The 25588-nt window shown below is 37.1% G+C and overlaps 1 protein-coding gene across 1 annotated transcript in view; it reads left to right on the forward strand.

Annotated features, from left to right (window-relative positions):
- The window catches only part of MTA3 (metastasis associated 1 family member 3), a 128480-nt gene that overhangs the window by 88501 nt on the left and 14391 nt on the right, over nucleotides 1–25588 (forward strand). Inside the window, exons 15-17 of the mRNA XM_033513323.1 lie at nucleotides 4211–4357; nucleotides 16139–16170; nucleotides 23380–23534. Of these exons, the coding sequence (XP_033369214.1) occupies nucleotides 4211–4357; nucleotides 16139–16170; nucleotides 23380–23534 (334 nt within the window). The remainder of the gene's footprint in view (nucleotides 1–4210; nucleotides 4358–16138; nucleotides 16171–23379; nucleotides 23535–25588) is intronic.

A 25588-nucleotide genomic window follows, 5' to 3' on the forward strand; every position in this document is an offset into this window, starting at 1 on the left:
AATTCTGCTGTGTATTAATCCTGTTCTACAGAAGTGAACTCTACAGCTGAGCATAGAGCTCAGTCTAGATGTTTTGCTCATAATTTCAGTCACCAGGAGGATTTTTTTCTGTACTAGATCAAAGTAAACAGTAAGTCTCTTGCCTTACTGAAATATAAATCAGCTATTAATGTAGTTACAACTATTCTTCCAGGACATCAATTTTGTCACAATACTAACTTCAAGAATGTGAGTAATGAGAAATTAATGGCATTCTCACTGAATTTTGATTCTTCCTGCCCTGGAGTTTAAGAAAAAAGCCTGGGATAATCTCCTACAGACATCCTCTGTGTGTTATGTGTGCTGAAAGGACTGTTTTGGTTAACTTGGTGGTGTTGTGGTTATGAGGGGGGGAAGCTGGACAGGGAATGGTTCAGCCAGCTGACCTGTCTGTGCATCTAAAGAGGAAATGGTAACGTGGGTTAAATTAAGAGACATCACATGCTAGTGCCGTGTATGTACGTGCTATGTAGCCTTTGAGGAGTTGTCTTGACCCCTCTGGGAGTCTGAGTCTGTAATGTGTGTAAATGGACAGTGTCAGACAGTATTTTGTGAATTTACATGAAGGTCTGGTAGAAGATTAACAGTGCTAAGATATGCCAGGTATCTGTAGAGTCTGCTTAATATTTGACTCTGGGAAGTAAAGGTATCTCACTACAGCTGAGGAAAATAATGTGTGTTATGGGGATATGAAGTGAGCCCAGTGCAGTTAAATATATTCATCTGAATTAGCTTTTTAGGGATGGCTGGAAAATGGCTTTTTGTTTGCCATGTAGCTTGGTGTCATTTTTTTAGTTTAGTTTGTTTGTGATCGTTTTTATTTGGTATTTTTGCAGTTTTAGTAAATAGTAAATCTTGTTTACTTTTCTCATAAAAATTAGTATTATATATCATGTCATAACTTGTATAGGAGACATTTGTTTTCTTTTTAAGATTCATGCTGTGCTATTCTCACAGATATTTATTGGCATACGATTAACAGTGTGTCAGGGCACTACTGTTTTCACCCTTTCTGGTAAGGCAGAGAAGATTTCAGTGCCCTGCACATCCTGGGTAATCACTTCCCTTAACCCCTGTTCTGCATCTTGGCTTCAGGTTCCACAGGTGAGGTAGAACAAGCATTAAAATTACACCCTGTCCTCTCAAGAGCTGGGGCTAATCTCTAAGCTTGTATTCTCATCAGTCATCACTGTGCTCCCCAAAACAAAGCTAAGGTGAACCCCAGGCTAATTAAATGTCCTATATTTCCTCCTACTTTTGAGGAAACCAGGCTAACACTCCAGCTGGGATACATGTTGAGGAGATGAGGTGAGAGAAAGGCGCAGCTGCCTAAGCCCTTCTGGAATCCAGGATGTTTATTCAGTAGAAGACTTCAGCTTCAATTTGTTTATTTTGGGTTTTTTATTTTTTTACACTATGGATAGTGGAAAAGAGAGAAGTTTTTAATACTGTTATTGCTTGAGGTGGAAATCTGGTTCTATAAAACGGGTTCCTTATATGTTTTTGAAGCATTATCTCCTATTCTTTTTTTGGCTTTTATTTATTGGCTGAGTGGTTAGTTTTTATGTGGTTAATGGAATAATTTGAATGCTATATAGTCAGTTCTCTGAGTTAGAATAAGGTGCTGGTGGCTAGAAAATTTTCAGTGAAGTCCTAGGCAATAGAACAAGCAGGAACTATTATTCCCTAATACAATTATATGAAGGGATAATAGGGAAAACCCCTGAAATGCCTTGTTACTCTGCTTGGGTGTAATGAGGCAGCTGGTTATAGAGTGCTGATCTAAAATATGAAAAAATATTTGAAGCAAGTCTATATGTAGCGGAGGAGTGAAGTAAGATGTAAAGGTCTGCACAGGAAGGACTCAGTCCATTGGGAAGTTGTCCTGGCTGTTTGACTGAGTTCCTTTCTAGAACTTCAATGTAGAGCTTGGTCTTGCTACCTTCCTCTACTACAGAAAGAGAAAACCACAGCCTTTGTGATAAACTAATTGAGGATTAATGACTTTTGACCTGAATAAAAGTCAAAGGAAGGAAATGCTTCCTTCCTCAACAGTTTGCTTACCCTGAAGATATAAAATTGTCTCTCATGTAGGTTGTATATGAAAGGAGATGGAGTTCTCATATGTTGATGCAACTTTTGAGATTTTTGTGGTTGCTGCTGGAGCTCTTTGGCAAATAAAATAACATTTTAGTGTTGTTAGCCCTGAAAATATACCATTTCCTTCAGAAAATTGGAAAAGATTGCTAAATGAACAATTTAGAATGCAAATTCCAATTACCTTCAGCAAACAGCACAAGCGTTTCTATTTCAATTTAGAGTTTTGCCTTAGCAATCAGTGGTGTTCGTAGCATTAAGCATGTCTCTGTTCCCATTTTAGTAAAAAAACAAAATATGAGATGCTTTTTTCCCCATAACAAGAAAAATGGGACATGCCATGAAATCTTTTCGGTATGAAAAGCAGATGAATTCTGCAGTGAACAGCAGTAAAATGTTCTCACCTAATTAAGTGGTGGGAAATTTGTTGATGTCAAATCTAGAGCTCTCCCCCGAAGTGACTGGTTACCTGTGCCGTCCCTCTATGCTGTTCTAATGCTTGCCCATCTATTTCTCTGCCCTACTGTTTCTTATCTGGCCCTCTTGAGCCTGCTGGTGGGAGGGTGTTCATGCTTGGAGAGTGTGACTGCGAGCCCCTACCAAACCAGTGGTGAACAATTAAGCAAAGTCTTTTCCAGTGTAACAATTGTTGGCATTGTCTCCTCCTAGCACACTTTTCCAGTACAGCCTGGCCAAGGCCATGAGACTTAGAGCTTCAGGCAGGGCAGGCGAGCACTTGGAATCAGACTTTGAGCATTCCTGAAGGAGGAAAAACATGCTATTGCAGTGGGCTTTGACTTTATGCAGTGGTTTCTCTTTCTCCTGAAAGATAGCCATGGATGGGAGAGGCTGGAGAGGTTTCTCCTTGGATACCTGGTCTCACTGTAGATTTTGCATCCTCTCAGTTTCTGTGCTCCACTTTATAAATAAGAAGCACTTTTCAGGAGGAGTAAACCTGGGCTGAAAATGAGAAATTATTTAATTTTTGTGTTCTGATCTCACTTGCCTTGGGCAGCTGACTCTGCTGATCTGACTCCCAGCCCCTCTGCCTTCTCAGCTGCTTCTGCTGCCTGGGGTCATCAGAGGGCTGCTGTAATTGGGCTGCAAGCTCTTCATGACCTGCACAGTGCCAGCAGCTGGTGCCCCGCGGCTGTGTCACAGGGACGGGACCTGCCCTTGGGCAGCTGACTTCCCACACAAGTCTCGGTCTACCCAAGGCTGGACACAGTGGTGGCATTTTGAACCCAAATGTGTGATGGGAATTAATTAATTGGTTCAGCAAATTCCTAGTGAGGGACCAGCAAACTCAGCCAAGGTTCCTCTTTGCCACTTCTATCTGGCAGATAACTGAGAAACTTCCATGCAGCTGTGTCAGCTCCTGGCACACTCTGAGATGTGCTGGCCAGATGTGCTTTCCTGCCTCTTACCCTCTTTATTCCTCCTTCTCCAAAATAATCTTGCTCCATGAAACATATTAGATACTCTGGGATGTTTGAAGCTCCCCAGTAATTACTCTGAATGGAAGGTTTCCCACTGCAGTTTTGGGGTGGTTCTAGCTGCAGATCCCTACAGTGCTGCCTGACCCCTGACTCCTGTGCCTTGTGACTTGTGTGTGGAAATATCCCTTAAAGCTTGTTATTGTGACAGAAAATACTGAATAGCTTGAGGTATTGAGGTGGTTTCACTACAGTAAATGTTTTTATTTGCTTGCTAAAACTTGTGGGTGTGTAGCTTCAATACAAACCTCGAAAGTGTGGGAAAATATAAACACACCCATTTTGGACTGTTTTGTATTCATTAGCTCTTCAACCTCAAATCCTTACATATCTGCAATGTAGAATTGAACTTGGGTACTCTAAAGTGAAATAGATTTTTTTTACTTTGAAGATACCTTACTTTGGGTATGAAGACTCATGTTGTTCAAGGTCCTGTAAACACACAAATGCAGAAAGAACTTTCTTTTCACTGAAAATCAGAAGTAAATTTCATATGTGGAATAGATTGTTTTAGTTATTTTAAAATCAAGTAGATATCATTTCTCTCTCTCTTTCTCTCTCTCTTTTGTCTCAAACAGAGATACATCCTGCTGTGAAACCCAATGTAATCAGGTCAACACCAAGCCTTCAAAGTCCAAGTGCAAAGCGACTGCTTGCACCCTCCAATCACTCTTCATTAAGTATTTTGGGGAAAAGAAACTACAGCCATCATAATGGGCTTGATGGTATGTGAAGGAGTATAAAAGAAACATTCTATAACTTTCTGAATAGCAAAACTTTCTGTGAACCTGAGGTAACGTTAAATTAGAGTGTACAGACTTAGGAAAATGTAAGATAATGGATGGTATGTTTATAGCAGCAATACAATGAATGGTGGTGGTTATTTGTTGGAAAACGATATATTAATGCCTTCTCTTACAAAAACTCCATTTGCCATTTTTCTTACTGGTCTTGATTAACCAAAAAATGAGAAGAAAAGAATAAAACATATTTGCTGAAGGCAGAGATGCATCATGTTTTATTTTGGCTTTTTGCAAAGCCACTCCCTGCAGAGGAGGAAGCAAAAGAGGTGCAGGAGAGGCTTTTTCCTGTACCCTGTGCAGTGCCAAGAGGTGATTTTTAGGCCTGGTGTATCCAGCTACTTCATTGCACCTCAGTGCAAACTGACAGCAAGAATAAAGCTGTGTGAAAAACAAAACAAACAAACAAAAAGGATGGAAATTTGTGGGTAAGACTAACTTTTCTCAAATAATCTTTATTTTTTATCCTGAAAAGTGACTGTGCATTATTGATTTTTTTTTCCTTACCAAACAGAAAGATTTTTCAACTCTACTGTAAACTGTTACCTTGTCCAAATAAGAGGAGAATCCAGCAGGATATAATGTTTACACTAAAAGAAAATGCATGCATGCATTCCTGATACCTCTTTTTGAGATATAACTTCTGTAAGCTATTAGTTTATTTGTTCTGTAATTGAATAAGGTTATTGACAGTAGAAATCTGTCAGACTTTGGGCTCTCAAATAGACTGTTCAGGAGATGATGTTCACAAAAGAGTTGTCTGTCTGCTTTCATGCTTCACAGAATAGGTCAAGGTAGAAAGGAGAGAAATTGCCTTTCAGACGAGCTCATAGAAGCAGTATTCCAAATAAAGGGAAGAAAACTGGATTTGTTATCCATCATCTTCCCCATAATCATGTTTTTCTGTCATTGCAAACACTACTTGTATACTGCAGTGAAAACACCTACTGTACATTTAATAACACCTAGATAGGAATCGTGGCATCCTTTGACAAGAAGTGGTTACTGAGAAGAGAGGATTGCTTTCATTCTGCTCAGCATGCAGCTATTACACCACAGACAAACAACATTCACAGCAGCACAGGCTCTTTGGGGAACAAGGTGACACCATGTACATACAACTAGCTGGAAGAAAATAAGATATCTGCCTTAGTAGGCAGAGCCATAAATGCTGACTTTCCACTGCAACCTTTGGAGTTGTGCAGGAATGGTTTAGTAGTTGCTGCATGAGAATGTGGACAAAGGCCTCCCCCTCCGTCAGTGCTGGCCATTAGACTGGACTCTTCATGTAAGCTTGAGTGATGAGTTAATTTCCCTGGATGTAAAGAAGATCATAGAATGCTTTCAGTTGGAAAAGACCTGAAAGATTAAGTCCAACCCTTAACTCAGCACTGCTAAGCCCACCACTAAACCCTACATGCCACAACTGTTACATCCCTCCAGGGATGGTGACTCAACCACTTCCCTGGGCAGCCTGTTCCAGTGCTTGACTGTGCTTTCAGTGGCTTTCCCTAATATCCAACCTAAACTGTCCCTGGCATCACTTGAAGCTATTTCCTCTTTTCCTATCACTTCTTACCTGTGAGAAGACTGACTGCCCATCTTGCTGCAACCTGCATATTTCTCCAGCAGAGAAGGCTGTAGGAGTTTGTTCAAGGTAATCATTATGATTAGGCCCCTCCTTATGTCTCTGTAAGGAGGCATGCTTGGAAATCTGTAAAATTTTTCTTGTACTTAGTATGGATGTTCTACTCAAAGAGTGTGTAAAGCCAGTCATTAGCTACTTTAATTAGTGTGCATCAAACAGTCAGCTGTGTTAAGGCAATTGGCACAAAATAGCACCTGATTTGAAAAATTAGTATTGAGAACTGCAAGTCATTGCTTTAGGAGATATTTCTGCTTATCTGTTTTCTGTGAAAACAACATACTGGAAAGCACACATCCTAAATAAGTGAAATTTGTATTTTTTTTAAGTGCAAAAATTACTATCTTAGTATTAAAAATGGCTATTTTAGTTATTATTCTTGCCACTCACTTTAATTAAAATGTGGAAAAGTGTAAATAAAATGCAATGAAAAAGTAACAAACCAGCAGTAACTAGGCTCTACAGCACATATTCCATTTCTTCTGATTTAAAAGTCGGTCAACCTTCAATATTTACCATTTATCTCCTCATCATATTATTGGTAAATATAAATTTTTAATATTTTTTGCTTGTATTTCATCCAGCTTCTCTTCAATACTACATCATCTTGGGAAGTGGTGGTTTCTGTATCATTTCCCTGACCACAGTATACTATTTGTGCAGTGAAAGGTTTTGCCAGCCCCCAGAGTTTTTGTGTTACTATAAATACACTAAAAAGCTTTTTTGGTTCCAAAATACTATCGATTGCTGCAGGTTTGATTGTGTTGTATCAATTAACAGTACCCAGAAAGCCTGATATAGAGATGATGACAGATTCTGCCTTTCAGTGAGTGCATGCTTTGGTGAAATGAGCAAACACAAAGGAGCACAGGGGGCTTATATTAAATCTCATTTGCTATTTTCATAATCTTAATATTATTGGCATGGAAATGTCTGCATTTTCAAGTTTACTTTTTTTCCAACACTATTAGATATTTGTTGTGAGAAAGCCACATAAATATGTTTACTTAAGTTATACAATATTTCACAGCATTTAAATAAATGTTACTTAGGCTTGTGCAAATATATATTTAGATTAGCATAATTTAAGTCAATCTTACTACCCAGATGAGTGCCTTATTTTGGCAGAATTTTTTCTTTAGCAAATTAATAATTATTTGCTTTGAATATAGCAGTATGTTATGGAAATGGCACCTTTTTATGCCTCCTTGTGGAACTGGGGGAAGATTATGAGAAACATCATTAATATTTAGTTAAATGATTTTAAGAGTAATAAACAAGAATATGATTAGCATTTCTTATACAAGTCTTACATTGGCTTGAGTTTTGCTTTTCGCCAATGCAGCACGAGATTTCCTTTCAGCTTTCCATGGATGCACCTCCAGAAAAGGTCGGGTGCATTGATAGGGGTGAGGGAATTTGGTGCTTTTGACTGATTTTGCTTGATCATTGTTGAGAATGATGAGGGAGCTCATTTATCTTTTCCTGATGGGGATGTTGTGCTGTGAGATCTTGTTATTGTCAGTCATGGACATGAGTGAAATTGCTCTGCTTAAGCACTGTGTATTGTAGCTAGAAAGAAGATCTTGTAGGTTTTTGTGTCCCTTATTAGGAGGCAGACTTTTGCTGGATGGTCTTAGAAAAGTGTTTTTCATTTTATTTTATTTTCAAACAACAGCAAATCTTGCATTCTGTAAAATGTAATCAAAAATGCCAGTGAACCGGCATTTTCCTGTTCTGGAAAAGTCACTTTGAGAAGTTTTTGTGTAATATATATGCTGGAGCTTTTAACTACTTTGAGATGCAGCATTTCAATTGCTGCTGAAATTAAAGTCAGCATAAGATATTTAAGTAGTTCTCTGCCGTGAAGATAGCCTCTTTCAAGTGGGAAAATTCCATCTTCAGAAAATCACGATGTTGCAGAAGGTTACATGTATCCAATTTTGTTACTGGAGTTGATGATGGGAAGATTTAGGTGTGACTGTAAAGTGCTTTAGATATTTTGAATCTGATCTTTAAATTACAGTGTCTGAAATTATTCCAAGCAATTACTTTCTCCCACAAGCTGCTTAACTGTGAGCAACAGTGTGTCCAAGTAGTCAAATTTCACATCAGCCTATTGTTTTGGCAGGGTGAGTAATGATAATTTTTCTTATAGTATTTGCAAACATGAGATAGAGATATTTTACACAAGAATAATCTTTTTCATCTGTCACGCATCTCCTTACCTTTCATGCATGAGAAGCTGAATATCCACAGGATGTCCAAGGCATCAGCGTCACTAATGAGGTACAGAAATCTGTCTCTGCCTGTTGATACCATTTTCATGTTGTGGACAAAAATAAAAGAAGCAGGTTTTCATAGCTGGAGAGACTCAAATCACCAGCCCTGATCCTCCTCTTCTCTTCCCTGCCATACCTTTAGTGCTTCAGTCTGAGACGTCCCGCTGCCTTGAAGAAGATTTTTTCAACAGTCACATTTCTGTTCTGGAATATAATGAAGTGTGCAGCAGATACATGAAGTATCTAGGAATGAGGCAACAATTTTAGGGTCTGTTTTCCTAGGAACCCACACACCTCTGGCAGGATGAGAAGGTGACATGAGAAATTGGCAAACAGAGAAAGATCTCAAAAAGGTGTAGCTTCTCTCTAAGATAGTGTTTTGGTCAATCCTTCTCTCTGTGTTTATGAGTGATACTGTTCAGGAGATGAGTAAAGTAGAAAGGCTTAATTTTCACCCCTATTTTTCCATGGGGAATTTATGACAAACAGATGAAAACATAAGCAGCCTGACTGACACACAGTCAATTCAAGTCAGTCCAATTTTCTTGAAACAGAGAAAATAATTATAATACAAGCTTCATTATAATTAAGTTCACATAACACTATGTGAAAGTACATTAAAGGGAAGGAGTTTTCACTCTAGGATGGAATTTTTCAGCAGTGAGTGAGTTGTTTTTTCTCAAAGGTGCCTGTCATTATTACAATACTATTTTTTGGCAGAGACAGAGATGTTCTGTTATGGTGGCAGAGGAGCGGCATGGATCGATATCAAAAAACATCTGGTGCTCTGTTACTTTGAAAAAGAAAACCCTAAATTTTCTCTTACACAGTAATAAAAACCTACCAAACGTACCAAAAACCTACCAAAATTGTTATAAACCTCATTTAAAATACCAGTGATTTCCAACTGAAAGAGAAGAGATTAGTTGTGGCAAACAAGCTGCTATGTGAAATCTTGCCATTTCTTCCATGCTGAAACACAAGGTATGGTTAATTCTGGGTTGTGTATACTCACTCTTCCCAAAAGTGAGAGACAAAAGCTATATATTGCTCCACAGTCAGTTTTTCTTCTGAAGTTTGATTAGGACATGCGTATTGTAGCTTTGGTCTTTGGTATAGCTGGAAACGCTTTAAAATATTCAGCTACAGATTTCTCAGTCAAATGTGTGCACTGGTATTGATGGAAATGTGAACATGGAAAATAGATCTCATAGGAAAAAATGATGCTGTGTTACTGTCATTTACTGGGAAAGCAAAGAATATGAAAAGGTGTTTGTGCTTCTTAGTTACTTCCTGAAATATATTGCTTTTATGCTTATTTTAGGAAATACTTAAGAGGATAGTCCTGCCTTTCTATACAGTCATTAAAACCATCTGTGACCTTCAAGAGATTGACCTAACAACCTTTTTACATTTAAATTTTGCAACTTGCACAAGCCAATTTCTCTCTATATTCACTGTGCAGTTGGAAGCAATAATTTTAAATATTTATTAGGAAACTAAAATGCTCTAAAGCCTACATTTCTGTGGTCAGTAAATTCACTTGTTTTTGCAGCGGTACAAATGATGATATTGAAGATGATGAGCTACTGACAACTTCCAGAGCCCAAATAATGTGCCTGGAAAGTGACACAGACCTTAGTTGCCCCAGGATGTTACTGCTAACATTGTCAGTCATTTGTAGAACTAAGCTTCTGCAAGTTATGTTTGCATATATCAAGTCATTTTTTTTTCCCTATTTAAAATTTTGTGTTATAAAACAATGAGTTGATGATTCCCCACTTCCCTCTTTGGTCTTCTTTTCTCCAAATGCAGTGATATAAATAATATTGTGATTTAACGTGAAAAATAACCAAGTAGGAGGAAAATACTTTCGTCCAAAAAAAAAGAGAAGTATCTTTTCCTCCTAGAATTTCTTAAATTTGAGAAAATTATTTTTTGTCTCTCAGTGATAAACATGTACATTGAATTTAATTAGAATTATCTTCCAATTATTTGAGCTCTATTTGAAGTAAAAGGACAGTCTTCCATTCTCTGTCTAATGAACTGCTTAAACTGCAGGGTATTTTTCAGTGAGAAAAGGTAAGCAGTGTAATTTGGCCACAGGAGAGCTTGGGAGGAGCAAAAGCATTTCTTTAAACCCAGGTTTCCTTGGATTTCCTCTGAGAAAGAACTATTCCTAAGCATGTTGTGCATTTTTTAAAATACAGACAACGATTACTTTTGTTATGCCAAAGTCAAAATACAATTTCCATTCAACTGAAATGCTTACATGCTTACTGTATCTTGGAAAATGTGCATTATTTCCCAGGGTGAAAGTACATTAGAAATTGATTAAGGGACTATTATTAATTCCTTCTGCATTTATTCCTTTCTTTCAAAAATGTATCTTTGGTTTTGTAAGGTTTCTTTGCCTACCATTGATTCACAAGAAAAGCACAAATCTAGTGTCACATTCAGGCTTTAAAGCACTACTTTGGGTGTGCCATAGATCACTTTGCTTTTGTTGTGCCAAGGAAGTGAATGCTTATGAGAAATTGGTGTGTTGCATCCCTGAACTCACCAGTGCAGCACATATTGCTGGTAACACTGGTGACAGGAGGGATCAGAAAGAGCAAGACATGTGGGATCCCAGGTGGAGGAAAGGGCACTTCATGGTAAAGTGCCCCATTTCTGCTGTTGGATCAGTGTTTCTTGCTTTAATACACAGCTAATGTGTAGCCATGAAACTGCAGTAACCCTGGTTTTTCTAACTGGCAGAATGAATCAGCTCTTCAAACAGCAAACAATGCTGTAATTAGGTTAACATTTAAACCACAATACAGATAGCCAGAGTTTAATTCCTAGAATCACTACTTTCCCCTACTATTATTTTAAAGAATTACAGTTGCATAAAGAGAATCCTGTCTGTTTGATAACAGGTTTAGCAGCATATTACCTCCTGAATTACGTGCTGTGGATTCAAGATCTGGAGTTCATACTCAGAGTGATTCTGTGTATGATTATTGTCAAGTAGGTTGATTATTTTTTGTAAGCTGTGATTGCAGAGCAATAGCTCTTAAAAATTTTAGTACATAATGCAATAGGGAAGGCACCTTCACAAAATGCTTAGGCAGTGGAACTGGAAAGATCCTGTGTCTGGTCTGTAATAATTTTATGTGGGTTTTTTTAATCTGTATATTCTTTCTCCAGTGTTTAAAATTTCTGTCTTGAGAGAGTAACAGTCTTTCTCAAAAATCATTCTTAGTATCAGACATACATATGTATTTATTAATTTTTAATAATACTTCTGAATTAAAAATGTCGCTTGTTCAGTTGCTGCAAACTGGGACGAAGAAAACAATTATGTTTGGCTACTCAAAACATTCATAACCCAAATGGAGGCAAAATAACAAAGCAGTCTTCCTTCCTCAGATTTTTTCATAAGGTGGTCCATCCTAGGTATAATTAACCTTTAAAGACTTAGGCACCATCATAAACTGAGATGTTGCTAGGATTAAACAACTCTGCAATTGCCAGTCTGCCTTTATTTTCTCCTGTCAAAAATCACATTATCTTCAAGCATATTTATTCTGAAGTCTTAGAAGTAGGATATGTTTCACCCATTATTGTTGTCAATGATCTCGTTACATGAAAAAGAGAAATATCAGGTAACTCAGTTTTCTATCAGCAGAAATAAAAAATATCACATATACAAATAACACATGAACAGCTGGAAAAGGGTTCTGATGTGTAATTAAAAAAAACAAACAAACATGTTGCTGGGAAATAATATGTAAACTTGAAAAAATGACATAGCTGACATCACCCCTGAGCAGTGCACTTTTTCTGATTTAGCTTTAAATGATTTTACAGTGGGAAATTTTATACAGTCCTACTGCCTGGAAATGGGGAGAAACACTTGATTGATCAACATATTTGGTAAAGCACATTCTAATGCGAGGAAATTACAGCTTACTTATTTCTATTTGAGTTCAAATATGTTGAAGAAAGTTCACAGGAGCATCGTAGACAGTTTCTGTTGTTGGTGCATCAATTTCTCCACAATAATTAACTTATTAACATCTTGTCAGCACTGAAGCTGTTTTTACTGAAATTCCCCCACATCACAGAACTGTAAACCCTTGTTAGTGGTGATGGTGTCTGGCCACTTCTGCTTAAAAAGGAGCAATCTACTTCCCTGGCACTTCATTGGCCTTAAGGGGGGAATCAGTCTCTGTCCTGGAGTTCCCTTCCCACTGAAGTGGTGCAAGTACATTTGGATGCTAACTGTGAAGCAGGGAGCACAGTGCCTGTGGAAAAGCAGGCCACATAACTTTCTCAGTCTTGCCTGAGAAAGTGGCCAGAGAAATCATAAGGAGGAATTAAAACAATTCTCAGAGATAGAAGACAGCCTTGCAGGTGCTGTTTGTCTGTTTTTTGTTTTCTTGCAAGAGAAGGTTGAGGGGTGGTGTACACCACTGACCAATGATGGCAATGTGTTAGTTTACTAACCAGTAAGAGTTTTACCTTTCTGTACTTTTGTGTATTGGTCTATAAAAGAAGATCTGGGGTAATAAAGCAGAGGAGAAAATCTCCTGATCGACTCCCAAGAGAGTCTGTGTCGTTCTTCTCGCCGTTCCAAACAGAGTAACAAGTACAGATCACTGTCTTGCACGAAATCTTTTCCTGTAAGAACTCACTTATAAACCAAGTGTCCACTGCTGCCAGCTTCACTAAAATTCGAGCCAGATTAGATCAATTCCCTAAGGCATTGTAGAACTTGGCAGATAAAAATGAAAATCCAAAGCTTTGTTTTCTGTTCTGTTCAACACCAAGAATTTTGTGGTTTTAAATAATCTCTGATGCCCTTAGGCTGCACTGAAGTTTGCATTGGTGTGCAGATCTTCTGTGAAGGTTTCCAATGCTTTGTTTTTGGTGGCTAATTGCCTTTTTAAGCAAACTTAGTTGCCTTAGTTAAATTTTTTTCATAAAATTGGCTGGTATGTCCATGCATAAGTGTTTTTTAGAGCCTGCCAAGTCAGGGTGTAATTATTTTCTAGAAAAAAAATCAGTGTCTCTTCAGTTCTAAAGTCTGAATATTTGTGTATCAGAGTATATAAGAGTTTAAACTGTGTAACAATGGCACCTTAATTATTAGTCTTTGCTACATCCTAGAATCTTTTGACTATATCTACCTATTAAACAGTTCTTTTCCTACATTTGTATTTATGGATATACTCAGGTCTCTGATGTTTGGCAACTTAGATGACGTTTCTGTATCTAAAGCAAGAAAAATACATGCAAAAAAAAGAGAATGATTCCATTGCATGGTATAACAGGAATATTTACAAATATAGCATCTTTTTTCACTTCTTGGCTGGGTTTTATTATTAGGTTATCAACATGTTAATATCCTGGAGTTAACAGCTGCTGGCACTGCATTAACAGCTCCTGTCAGGTTCTTTCCAAAAATACACTGTTTAACAATTTCCAGGAAAATTCATTTGTTCCTCAGCTCATTTTAGGGAGAACTTCTCAGTTTCACAGACAAGCGAATGAGAGCGTGTCTGCGTATTTTGGGACAATCGTGGCTAAGCATAGATTTTATAGATTTGGCATATAGAGCTGTGCCAAAAGCACAGCACCTCTGAGTAAGAGGGAAGGTTTCAAATATCTCAGTATAAAAAATATGGATTTTTGTTTGTCGGCTTTGATCATTTTGGGAGTGACTGAAAGCGCTCTGTAATGTACCTCTTCTGTATTTCAAGAGGCAAGAAGCCCCATTCTTGTGTTTCACTTCGTGGATAACTCTGCCTAAGTTCAGGATTCATCAGGAAACATTGTGTTCTTGGAGATAAGGTGGTTGGGGGTTTTTTTCTGTGTATTTGTGCTTATAAGTGGAATGAATCTTTGTCTCAGTTATTCATTATTCCATTAATGCAGTCTCTGTGTTTTCTCAGGAATATTCAGGTCCTGAAATGTTATTTTACTGGGATGTATTAAAAAAATAAAAGTTTAAATTACATAAATTACTTTGTTCTGAAGATAAAAATTTAACAGATTACAGAGTTCTTCACACTATAGTGATCTTCTCTTACTCTATAAGACTGCTAATATGTTCAAGTACCAGGAAACAGTAGACTGTCACAATATTTAGTTCTTATACTACCAGTTTAAAAATTGCCTGGAGGACCAGTGACCTAAATGTATTTTTGTGTATAATAACCTTTATGTGAAAAAAGAGAGGAAAAGAAGGCTGGTAGAGGAGCTCACAACTGAGATATTGCTGGCTTTAGGTAGGTATTCACATTACAGTACCTTAGTGATATAAATGTCTCTTTTTAAAAATTGATTAAGGATGAAGACTTGTACAAATGTAAAGTAGATAATGGATTTTTTGTTGCATGTTGGAGTTTAGAAATAGTTTGAGATGTTTAAACTGGCCTACCTTTTTTCTATCAGTGATTTTACCAGTGACAACCTTCAGACTGGTTAAGGTGACTCCTCAAAATGAAAGAGAAATGCCAATTTAAGAGTATAATTACCTTTTTTTTTTTTTTTTTGTTAGAAGGAGATATGCAGCTGTTCCCGTGTCCTTTTATTCTCTTTAATACTATTTTTAACAATAATAAAATCCCTCAAGAATTCTTTGTGTAAGTGATACTAGCTGGAAACCCTGTAAATTGCAATTTGGAGCCAAGACAAGAGTAAAAAAAAAAAAAAGTAATTATTTAGCATTTATCTCACTTGCAGAACTGAGACTCTGCTGATTCAATTGACTCAGATTAGTGTACATTTTATAAAAACATGTAGTTTTGATAAATGTCCCTTCCTTAAGAACTCTCTATAGCGAAAGTGTCCTGTCCAAAATTTTTAGCGAGTCTGAGAGATTGCTGGTAGGATCATCTTGCAGCTTACAGACCAGCAGTGAGTTTTCTTGCAGGTTTTTTAACTGTTTATGTTTTGTTACTGAAGTTGCACTGCTTTCAAAAAGAACAAGATCTCTAATATGTGAACTGTAACTATTTAAAGTTACCAAGAGAGTATGATTTCTGTTCTTGGGGAAAGAAAAAAGCAAAAGTAATCTGAGTTAAACAGCAGAGTGAAATCTATGTTAATTATTGGCCTAGTAATGATTGCTCTGCAATAAATATAAATATAAATATAAATATAAATATAAATATAAATATAAATATAAATATAAATATAAATATAAATATAAATATAAATAATATAACCATGAGCTCAGTTGGCTGACTTGTGATTTATCATATTAGAGAGAACAGTTAACTTTTCTGCATGTTGCATCTCTCAATAAGCTTTGTCAGTTTCAAATTGAGCATCCACCTCAAAATTCTCAGAAAAGGGGTTGTCTGGTTTTATAAAACTTCTTTTGAAATGTGAGCAGTAATGGAATTATGTTGATACTATCTGTATTTTTGTCTGCAGAACTAATCCTTCATGATGCCATATGTTAAAACAAAATGAAAAAAACCCCTCACTTCTTCAAACATGAATTATGAATTAGTTCCATTTTTATATTTTCTTGCAGAAAAGGATAATTAAGCAAAGAGAATGAGTGCAGTTAACAGCATATTATAGCATGCCATATATATTTGGGACCAATGATGAGTCTCATGCTCGTTTCATGAGAAAGCTTTCCAGTCTCTGCATTTTTGATGTGTTCATTGTTGTAGCTGAGCAGTAGCATCTTAGCCTCCAGGGTGAGCATCAGAACATAGGCCTTTTGTGGATAAAGAAAACATTCTAATATGCTGTGGTTCTTTTATTTTCCAGAATCATCCAGCCATACAACAAGAACAATCATGGTAAGTATAGAGGAGATTACAGGCATTGATCTGCCTATAGCTACAGTTTTTCCTTTAAAAACGAAGTAAATATGGTAGTATCCTAAGCCATTGGCTTTTTTTTTTAATCAAGTCCAATATGTAGATATAATTATGTGGACATAAAATAAGTCTGTATTTCATGAGAAATCTTGGGAAAAAAATGAGAGATTAAAGAGTTTAAGAGGTAACAGTGCTGTCAGTTTGAATGGCTGAAAAAATCAACTACAATTCTGTGTTCTGTGTTTAAGTAATTTTTGATTATGTCAAATTAAAATTCCTTGCATTATGTCTGTATCACATGGGGCAGAGCACATTTAAATTTCAGCACAATAGCTGAGTACTTTCTTGCATCACATTCCTCAGAGGCCAGTTTCTGACTCTACCTTGAGTTTGATAATTTAGGTTTCAGAAACAGGGAAATGTTTAAGTGGACAGATACACCTTCAAAAAATGAGATTAGAAATCTTTATGTAAAAAAATGTCATGCACTTAGTGTCTATCTTGCATTTTTCTAGGGTGAGAAATGTTGGTCTCTTTCAAACTCAAAATAAAGTTGGGTGAGGGCTGAACAACAATTCACATAGAGAAAACCTTTCTCTGACAGAGAATGATCGATGCCTGTCCTGTGGGTGTGTGAGGAAAGGGCTTTCTGCTTTTGGAAAAGACCAGTTTTTGAGGGGAGTGTTGAAATTTTAGAATAAGCCCCAGCAAATCACGACATGAACTTGTTTGTTTTCATTCCTACAGTTTTTGGGGTGTCCCTTCAAATCTATTTACCTATTCTTTATGTTTGGCATTTATGTGACATGTATATTCTCCCATGGATTTCTTGACTCTACAGGGAATAACAGGTTGATATAGTTCATTGCCTTTATCATCAATGGCCATTAATAATCCAGTGCAAATGAATTATAAATAGGTAAGGACTACAGATCACAACATTTCAAAATAGTAGAGATGTCTGGAAAAGTGATATTTGTGTTTCCTATTAGATGTGATGTAATCCTTGTTGGAAATTAATTTGTTTTAAATACACCCATTTCAAAAGAAGATGCTTATTTATTCAAATATATTCCTTTGTTATAAAATTTTGGAAGGGGTTGAAAAACTTTTCAATGTTTTTTATGTGCTGCATTGGTGTTGGGAAAAGAGCAGGGCAATCGTGTTGAAGCTGGTGAACCCTTCACTCTGCTTTACCTTTACTCTTTTTTGTCCTGTTAATTGTACCCTGAAGATACTCAGTCTCTTTTTTCCATTAATGTATCAGAACAGTTCTAAAAACTGAGCCAAAAGTGGATATTTTTCCTGTTTTTTTTTCTCACACCAAAACACGTCCTAACTTTTAAAGAGAGAAGGAAAAGGTTTTTAAGTAGCTTGAGTTCTTGAGGTTCCTGTGTTGTGAACCTCTCAGACCACTCTGCTGACAGCTCAGATGGCTCAGACCTTGAACCAATATTCTGCAGTCAGAGTGCAGTAATTGTTCATTGCACTTAAATAAAGGTAGAAATAAAAGTAAGTATTCTGCTAAGTGAGAAATTGTTTTAGTAATGTCTGCTCTTCTCTGCAACTAAAGCATAACTGAATGTGTAAAAGGAAATTTCTTACTCCCCAAAGAGTAAGTAGAAATTGTCAGTAAAACCAGAAAATAAGGTATTCTTTGCATTGGAAACAATATGAGATTATACATTCAATACAGATGTAGTAAAGCAGTACTGCTGAGAGCCAATGTATAATCCTTACTGCAATAAATAGTTACTCTGAAATGAAGTCTGATTTTCTGACTGATTATGGTTATATGGTTAAAGTTAAAGCATGACCTTTAGTCATTAGAATGTGACAGGTACCAAAGCAAATTTGTATCACTGCCTTGAGTGCTTTGATATAAAAGAACTTTTGTCTTACCAAGGTGAAGTATTTGAAGTTCTTTAAAGTTGGATGTATAGGCATTGAAATAATGTAAGGCATTAAATCTGATCTTGCCTCTGAAGATTCAGATTTATGCTGAAGTCAAAGCCAGCGAAATATAAGTGTGCTCTGCTAAAAAAACAAAGTGCAGTTTTTCTGAGGACATTACAAGAATTTTTCTTCTGTATTTAAATGCAATGATAGCTGCCTATTTTTTGTTTCAGATCCTTGTTCATAAAAATAAAAACCCAGAAAATATTTTAAGCAGCTGTGTGATGGGGGGATAGGGCGAGCATGCGCTGCTTTACCCTTAAAATAAATTTCCTTTTATTCTGTGTATAGTTGCCTAGTTTAATCTCTCATTACTAATTTACTGATTTCCATAAATAACTATTTACTTCAAAATGGTACCTCCTAAGACATGATTTATTCAGAGGTTATATAGCTTGTGTGTACCATATATGACAAACAGGGACTGTAAACATTGCAGCATTTTAGCCCAGATGCTTTGGCAAGTCAGCTGTCATCTTTTAGGAGGGTTGTTTCTTTGGGGGCTTTTTGGTAGGTTTTTTTCCTTTGCACAGAAAAGTCATTGACTTATATTTTCAGCACTACAACTATTGTAGTGCTGAAAATGAACGGTTTGGTAGCAAATCCAGAGGTTCCAAAGTTATACTTGTGTTGAGTACTTGGTTATTTTCTTGTGTATGATCTGTTGTGTGAAAATCTTTCATTTTTAATAGTCTCTGGGTTTTTAAATGAAATTCTACACCCCAGATGGTTGTGTGTCTGCATGCTATTATCAACATTTGCAACTTCATGCACTGTAGAGATTTTGGGTATTAATTTTTGCATTCATCTCACATTTCTATGAACAACTAAACCAGCCCCAAACCTTGATGCTTATTAAAGGTATAATGCTAATCCCTTTGGAAATAGGAATAATTCAGGTGTGGCAAAAGAGAATCAATACCTGATTTAACCTTAAGGTAATTCTAAATTTGTTTTAAATGATGTATTGTATAATTAGGTCAATGCAAAATATATGGAACCAATTAATGTGGTTTATTGCCAGTCATTTGAGCATAGCTGATTTCTTCTAGTGATGTTTTCGTCTTTGTGGAGAGATTCTTTTTCTCAGCTTGCTTTCAATTGATTTTTTTGTTTTTGTTTAAAGATGAAAAAAATTGCTAATTTAAGGCAATGGGAATCTTTTCCTTTTTGGAACAATGGAGGAAAACATAAGAAATCATAACTTGAAATTCACTTAGGAATTTATGGTAGTCCAGTTAAGCATTCCTTCAGCCATAGTACAAATGTTCACTGTTATTTTTTACACTTTAAATTATTGTGGGTGTTATATATTTTATTTCAAAGCTGAATGTCTTTTCAGACCTGAGCCTCTTTTCACAATTTTTAGTGGCTCTCAAAGAATAAATGTTCAACCACTTATATAGCAGTACAAACTGAGCAACTTATAGGCAAGAACCTAGACTGGAATTTGGGATGTACAGGGTTCCTCTCTTGAGTTACCATTATGCATCTCAGTATCCTTGTGCTTGTTTGGGAGCCAGTGAGGACAGCAGATCTACTCTTGATAACAAAAATGCTATATTAAGTTGCCACTTTAAGATGTTTTTGGGATGGTATCCAGACTTCATTGGACTCATAGCTGCCACTAGAGCAGGTGTCATGTGTATAGTGATCCTCTACAGTAATTTCCTTGGCTTCCCTGCCACAGCAAAGCTTTATGCTTAGTGCACTTGGTGTTGAAAGACCTGATTTACAGCTGGAACTCAGTGCTGCTGCTTCCAGAAGGTTTGACAGGGACAAAGACATGTGGCTTCTTCATGAAAGGATCACCTGCATTCCTTGGAAGTTGGAGGTGTCTCAGTTGCCCCCTGTGAAACTAATGCAGATGGGAAATTCATGCCCCTGCCAGACAAGTTTTGATGAGCAGCGTTTGGAAGCAGCAGAGAAGTGGATAAGCAGGGGGAAGGTGAAGCTGTACAATAACCAGTCTTTATGTAAAGTCCTTTGTTGAAGACCTTGAAAAGATTGCCTTCAGTCTGTAAGAGTGCATTCAGTCTGCAGCTTAGACATCTGCTGTTTGACAGGTGAGACTCTTCCCAGAGATAACCGCATGATGACTTAAATATTTGTGTTCTTTATGGGATGTAAGTTTGCCTGAATCAGAACTCTCTTTGTCTTGAGAAATTTTTCTTTGAAGTGCACTCAAAGGTTTTTCTCCTGATGTCTTTTGAGCATGGAACAATTTTGTCCCAGATGAACAAGAGATCTCAAGGAATGTAGTCAGACTGAGATGAAGAACTTGGGAGAAAGCAGTCACTCATCACAGAGGAAGATTGTCCAAAACGCAAACTCCTGATGCTCAGGTGCTGCTTTGATGTGCCCCTGGCATGCAGACCCTTAACACCAGTGGTTCTGTTGCATACTCAGAGCACTGTTCATTAGTGATGTACACAGTCAAAATCGAAGCAGCAGCAGCTGATTGCACACGGTGGTGTGGTGAGGAAGTTACTGAAGCTTTTTGCAAGCCGTTTTAAATGAGAAGGACTTCTGTGGTAGCACAGGGAGTATTCCTGAGGCTTTTTCTGACATAACTGTGTGCTATGAAGGAAAATTTGAATTCATCACCATCATAAAAGAAAGGCATTTAAAGAGTACTTTGTATGAAAGTTCATTTTGCTCTTAGTGTTGCTATTTGTGTGACAGTGGCATTGAATGCTCATTTTCATACACATTGGTGAATATATTTTTTGAGAGGAACTAATGAACTGATTTCTTGGTCAAGAGCTTCAATTGTTTTTATTAACTTGAAATTAATGTGGTCTCTAGCACAGACTGGAGAACAATGATCTTATTTTTCTCTTGTCCTTATGTGAAATGTAATTAATTTCTTCAAATAGCTTGAAAGGGCTGGGGTAGAAAGGGAATAAAAGAGAAAATTCTAACCAAATTGATGCTACAGAAATGAGATTATATTGTAAGCCTTGTGTCATTTTCTATAATGTTATCTCTTGCCTGGAATGAGGGTTAGGGCTAATAAAAGTGGAAAAAACAGAAGTTCAGAATTAGTTGCAATATCTGGCTCTGCCAGGGGAAAAAGTGTTGTGAAAAGACAAGTACTTTTTCCATCAGGCTTCACTGTTCTTCATATTATGTGGCATATTATGCCACAGGAAAGGTGCTTTTTGTACCTTGTATATTTTCTGAACAATTTTTTGCCTGCACTTCTTATCTAGAATAAAGGGTACATTCAATGGTGTATTAGAAGGGAGCTCAGGAAAACATCTGAACCATTATATGAGATAACATAAACCCATTATTGAGTAGAGAAGCACAACAAAAACTGGAGCCCTGGAATTTTCCTTGGCAGTGTATGGTGCTGGAAACTGCCAGATACAAATATTTCATAGGAAATCTGATGGGTGGCAATGTTTTCCATGCATGACTTCTTGCTCTCTTTTTGAGCACCACCCACTATGTACAAGAGATCAGCAGTTAAGAACCTTCATGGATTTCTAATTTCATAGCACCTATACATTTTATTATGAATTTATTCTAAATAACAACTGAATTACTTCTACTAGCATGTCTTTTAGGTCTTTGTCCCCACCAAAGCCAATACAAAAAAAATATGTGAAAGCCAAACTGCAGTCTAGACACTGAATGAAAAAATGGACAAAAATTGGGTAAATATTTAAAAGGACTGCTAAGACAGATTTATGACCCTGTGAGCAACAACAACTAAATTCACCATAAATCTTCTTTGTTTTTAAGACAAATGAAAATAGTTTAGCTCTTAAGAAAGATTTATATGTGACTCGCTCAAATATGATGTCTTGTGTCTCCCCTTCTTGTTAGGTTTTGTTACATGAGATCTAAGGAATCACAGAGGAGATGGCTCAGTTACTTGCAGTAGCATAATGAATACTGGAATTTTTAGTCTAATGCATAAAACTTGTCCTACTGTAGAGAGAAAATGGTGTGGATCGAGCTGTGGTGAAAGTTGTGTCAAAATGTGAATATATGCTTTGAATATGAGTGTAAGAATTGCTCAGAAAAAAATATGTCTTTGTTTATCTTTTCTGGCTTTTATGTTTTTATGACATAATTTAAGAGATCAGTTCTGTGCTCTGTTCTGCTGGTCTTTGTGAGTGCTACTCGTCCTTTCCTTACTCAGTGACTGATGTTGATCCCCTATTTAGGGGGTACTCCCACAAATGTCCAGAACTGGGTGCATTTTAGGAATGTTACAGAAATGCTATCAGTAATGTGGAATACTGGTATCATTTCACCGAGAAAACAGTACTTCTTCCTAAGAAAACATGATGCTGAATCCATGTGAGATAAAGTAAGCAAATTTTCATATTTGTATAATGTCTTCTATCGTAACTGGTTTTGTCCAGTTGTTGTTAGCTAGTGCTGCTGTTAATTGATTATGTGGGAAACAAGATTAAGATTTCCAAGATTAATATTTTTGTCATGGTATATTCTTCCAAAACATTACCTACAGATGATACAGAAAACATTTTCACTCTCTCCTCATGTGTCTGAAGGCAGCTTCTCTTGTTAGACCTGACTACTTGCTCTCATTGCAGAATTACTCCAGGTAAAGGTTTGGTGGAAAATTAATGCATCGTTTTTGGTTTGATGTTATCAGCTAAGAAATGAGTGCAGATGCAGGTAGCTCTAACTAGATAAAGACCAGTGAGTAAACCTAAGAACCATGGCACCATGGTGTTAGAAACCTTTGCTTTCCTGCTTCCATTCAGGTTAGCAGCAGGACCAAAACACTTGTCTTATTCAATGACTTCTATTTAAAAACAAAGACAAAGTAAGGACCTACAAAGTGAGAAGTATGAAATTATTGAAATTAGTTTAATGCCATACTTGCACGTAAAAATAGGTCTTGTGTCTCATTGCTTAGATGTTAGGTTTCTTTGCTTAGAAAATGTTAATTCACTCCTAAAATCAATGGGTTTCTGTATCTGAATTGCTTAGATCATAGCATTGACTCATGCTTCAATATCTTTTTGTATAAAATGGCATTAGGAATAGTTAATGTAGTTTTTACAGAGCTTTAAAACCTATGCATAAAACATGTCAATGGTCACAGGCTGATTGTTATCTTACCCCCAGGTACTGACTGAGGTGGATGAGCCAGGTTTTGAGATGTGTGTAGGCTGCCCTTTACAGCAGAATTTATTAATGGAATTATGCTTATTTTCAAACCTTTCCCTTTTATTATGATTTCAGCATGCTGCTCCCCACATCCATATGACTAATGGTAAGGCCTTGCAAGCCAGTGCAAGTGCCATTAAGACAAGCACCATTCCAGTGATCAAGAGACAGAGGCAGAACTGGCTTGATGCTTCAGATGATGGTTTCTTTATAGCTACAGAAGAGACCAGGTAAGAAAAAATGAAATCTTAGCAGGGAATGAGGCTTCACTGCATACGTGTTACTGATCCACTATTTCAATAACAGTTTTTGACATTATTATCTGAGGTTACATTACAGCAAAGAGCCATGTTTAGCACACGGCAAACTTTGCATCTGCTATCTACTAATATTATCACTATTTCATTAATAAGTACTATTTCAATAGTTTAATAGTTTCAATGAATAGTGCTACTTCTCTGTGGCAAAGGCTAGAACTTGAAATCATTTCACATCCAGCAAAATATAAATGTTTCTACAGTGTAGGTTATCCTCTAAAATTTTCAGAACTTTAAAAATAGTGTACAGTGGAGAAATATGCAGCTGATAGCATCTTTTCCAGGCTAGAAGTTGATTTCCTTTAAAAGCCACTGAGATGATAATCTCCTTCAGCCTTTCATTTACAGATTAATTGGTAAAATTTATTGAGCTTTTGCCTTTCCCAAAAGAGCTCGATATCATGGAAGAGTCACTAATTTTCTGAAGGTCCCTCTGTTCTTTTCTTCCCCTGTCTGGCCCTTCCTTGATTTAATTCAGACGAAGACAAGAAGTTACAGTCTGTTTTTGTAAACTGTGCTTATTTGGCCTGTTATTTAAAAACCTTAAATATCTTACAGCAAGTAACATCAGACTGTTCCTCACTTCTGTGATTATTTCACAAGCCTAGAAGAGCTGGTAGTTGAAGAAAAATGTAAATAATAAAAACAGGGAAGAGAAAGAACATGCAAATATAGCGATAAGTAAGGAAAATATGTGCATTTAATCCCATTAATGGCAGATTCAGCTAGGAAAGTTAATATAGGTGATAGTTTACTTACACATACATGATAATTTGGTGGTTTTTTCCACATAATTGATTATGGCACTTTCTGGATTTTTTATGAGAAATGCAACAATTTAGACAGAGAGTGATAAGAGGCTGATGAGCTTCTGATTCCAGCCCAGACTGATGACATTTTGGGAGTTGTTTGGTACAAAGACTTTAGTAATCTCAGATTAATCCCTAGAAATTTGATCCTGAAAGTGAGACTGATTACATTTTGAAGTTTTAGAATTTTCAATTTAATTTTTTTCCCAATGTTATAGAGAAGTGCCTGTCAAAGGATGAGAAGAGTCTTACACAGGCAGTGATCTCTCCACTGATCTCGGAGACAGCCCAGACAGTTTACCTGGACCAGATGTTTAAATTTTAGGTGATTGAAGTGTAGTGGGATGAGTCCTGGCTTTGAAAATCACTCATCTGTGATAGCTCTGCTTGTTCTCATCCTAGGGAATCCCCCTTCCCACTCCCAGTGCTTCAGACCCCATACCCAGGCCAGGAAAAAGCAGAGCTGTTTCTGGCTCTGCAGCCAGGGTGACACACAAGCAAGGGTCTTAGTCCTCAGGGATCTGTGTCTGCTGTTTTTCTTCAAATAATGAACAGTTTAAAGTAACATTTGAAACCTCCTGGTATGGGGAACTCAGGGAAGTTGGACCTCACTGATATTCCTCAAACAAGGTGCCTGAACATGTGCTGTTGCATCACTGACATTTCCTGGAGCAGCAGAGCAGGGAATGCTTTTTATCCTTTGAAGTTCTGTTTCACATGAGATCTGGTCCTTGTCTTTCACAGGGGTTTTCCACTTTTTTTTTTTTTTTGGTATTTTCCTGTCCTCATACCATTCTCATTGACTCCTTCCCTCACGTGTGCCATCTCCTTCCCTCACATGTGCCATCTCCTTCCTACTTTTTTCCTTTGATTCCTTTCACCTTTACTCCGAGATTATTTAGAGATGGGGTAGCTTGTTCTCCTCTGGGCTCTGAAAGCTCTCCAGAGCTCCAAGTGGGAAGCACTGCCTGGTTCTGCTGCTAGGAATGCCCTGATGTCCAAGACAACAATTAACTGCTCTGTTCTTTGAGGGCAGATGGAGACACACAGCAGTCCCTGAGAGCCAGCCTGTCCTCTGATAGGAGATCACACAGCTCAGCACTGCCAGGACAAAGTTGAGTGCAGTATAATTGCAATGGGAAGAGATGTTTTTGGAGG

The sequence above is a fragment of the Parus major genome, chromosome 3 (assembly GCF_001522545.3).
Source record: "Parus major isolate Abel chromosome 3, Parus_major1.1, whole genome shotgun sequence".
Lineage (NCBI taxonomy): Eukaryota > Metazoa > Chordata > Aves > Passeriformes > Paridae > Parus > Parus major.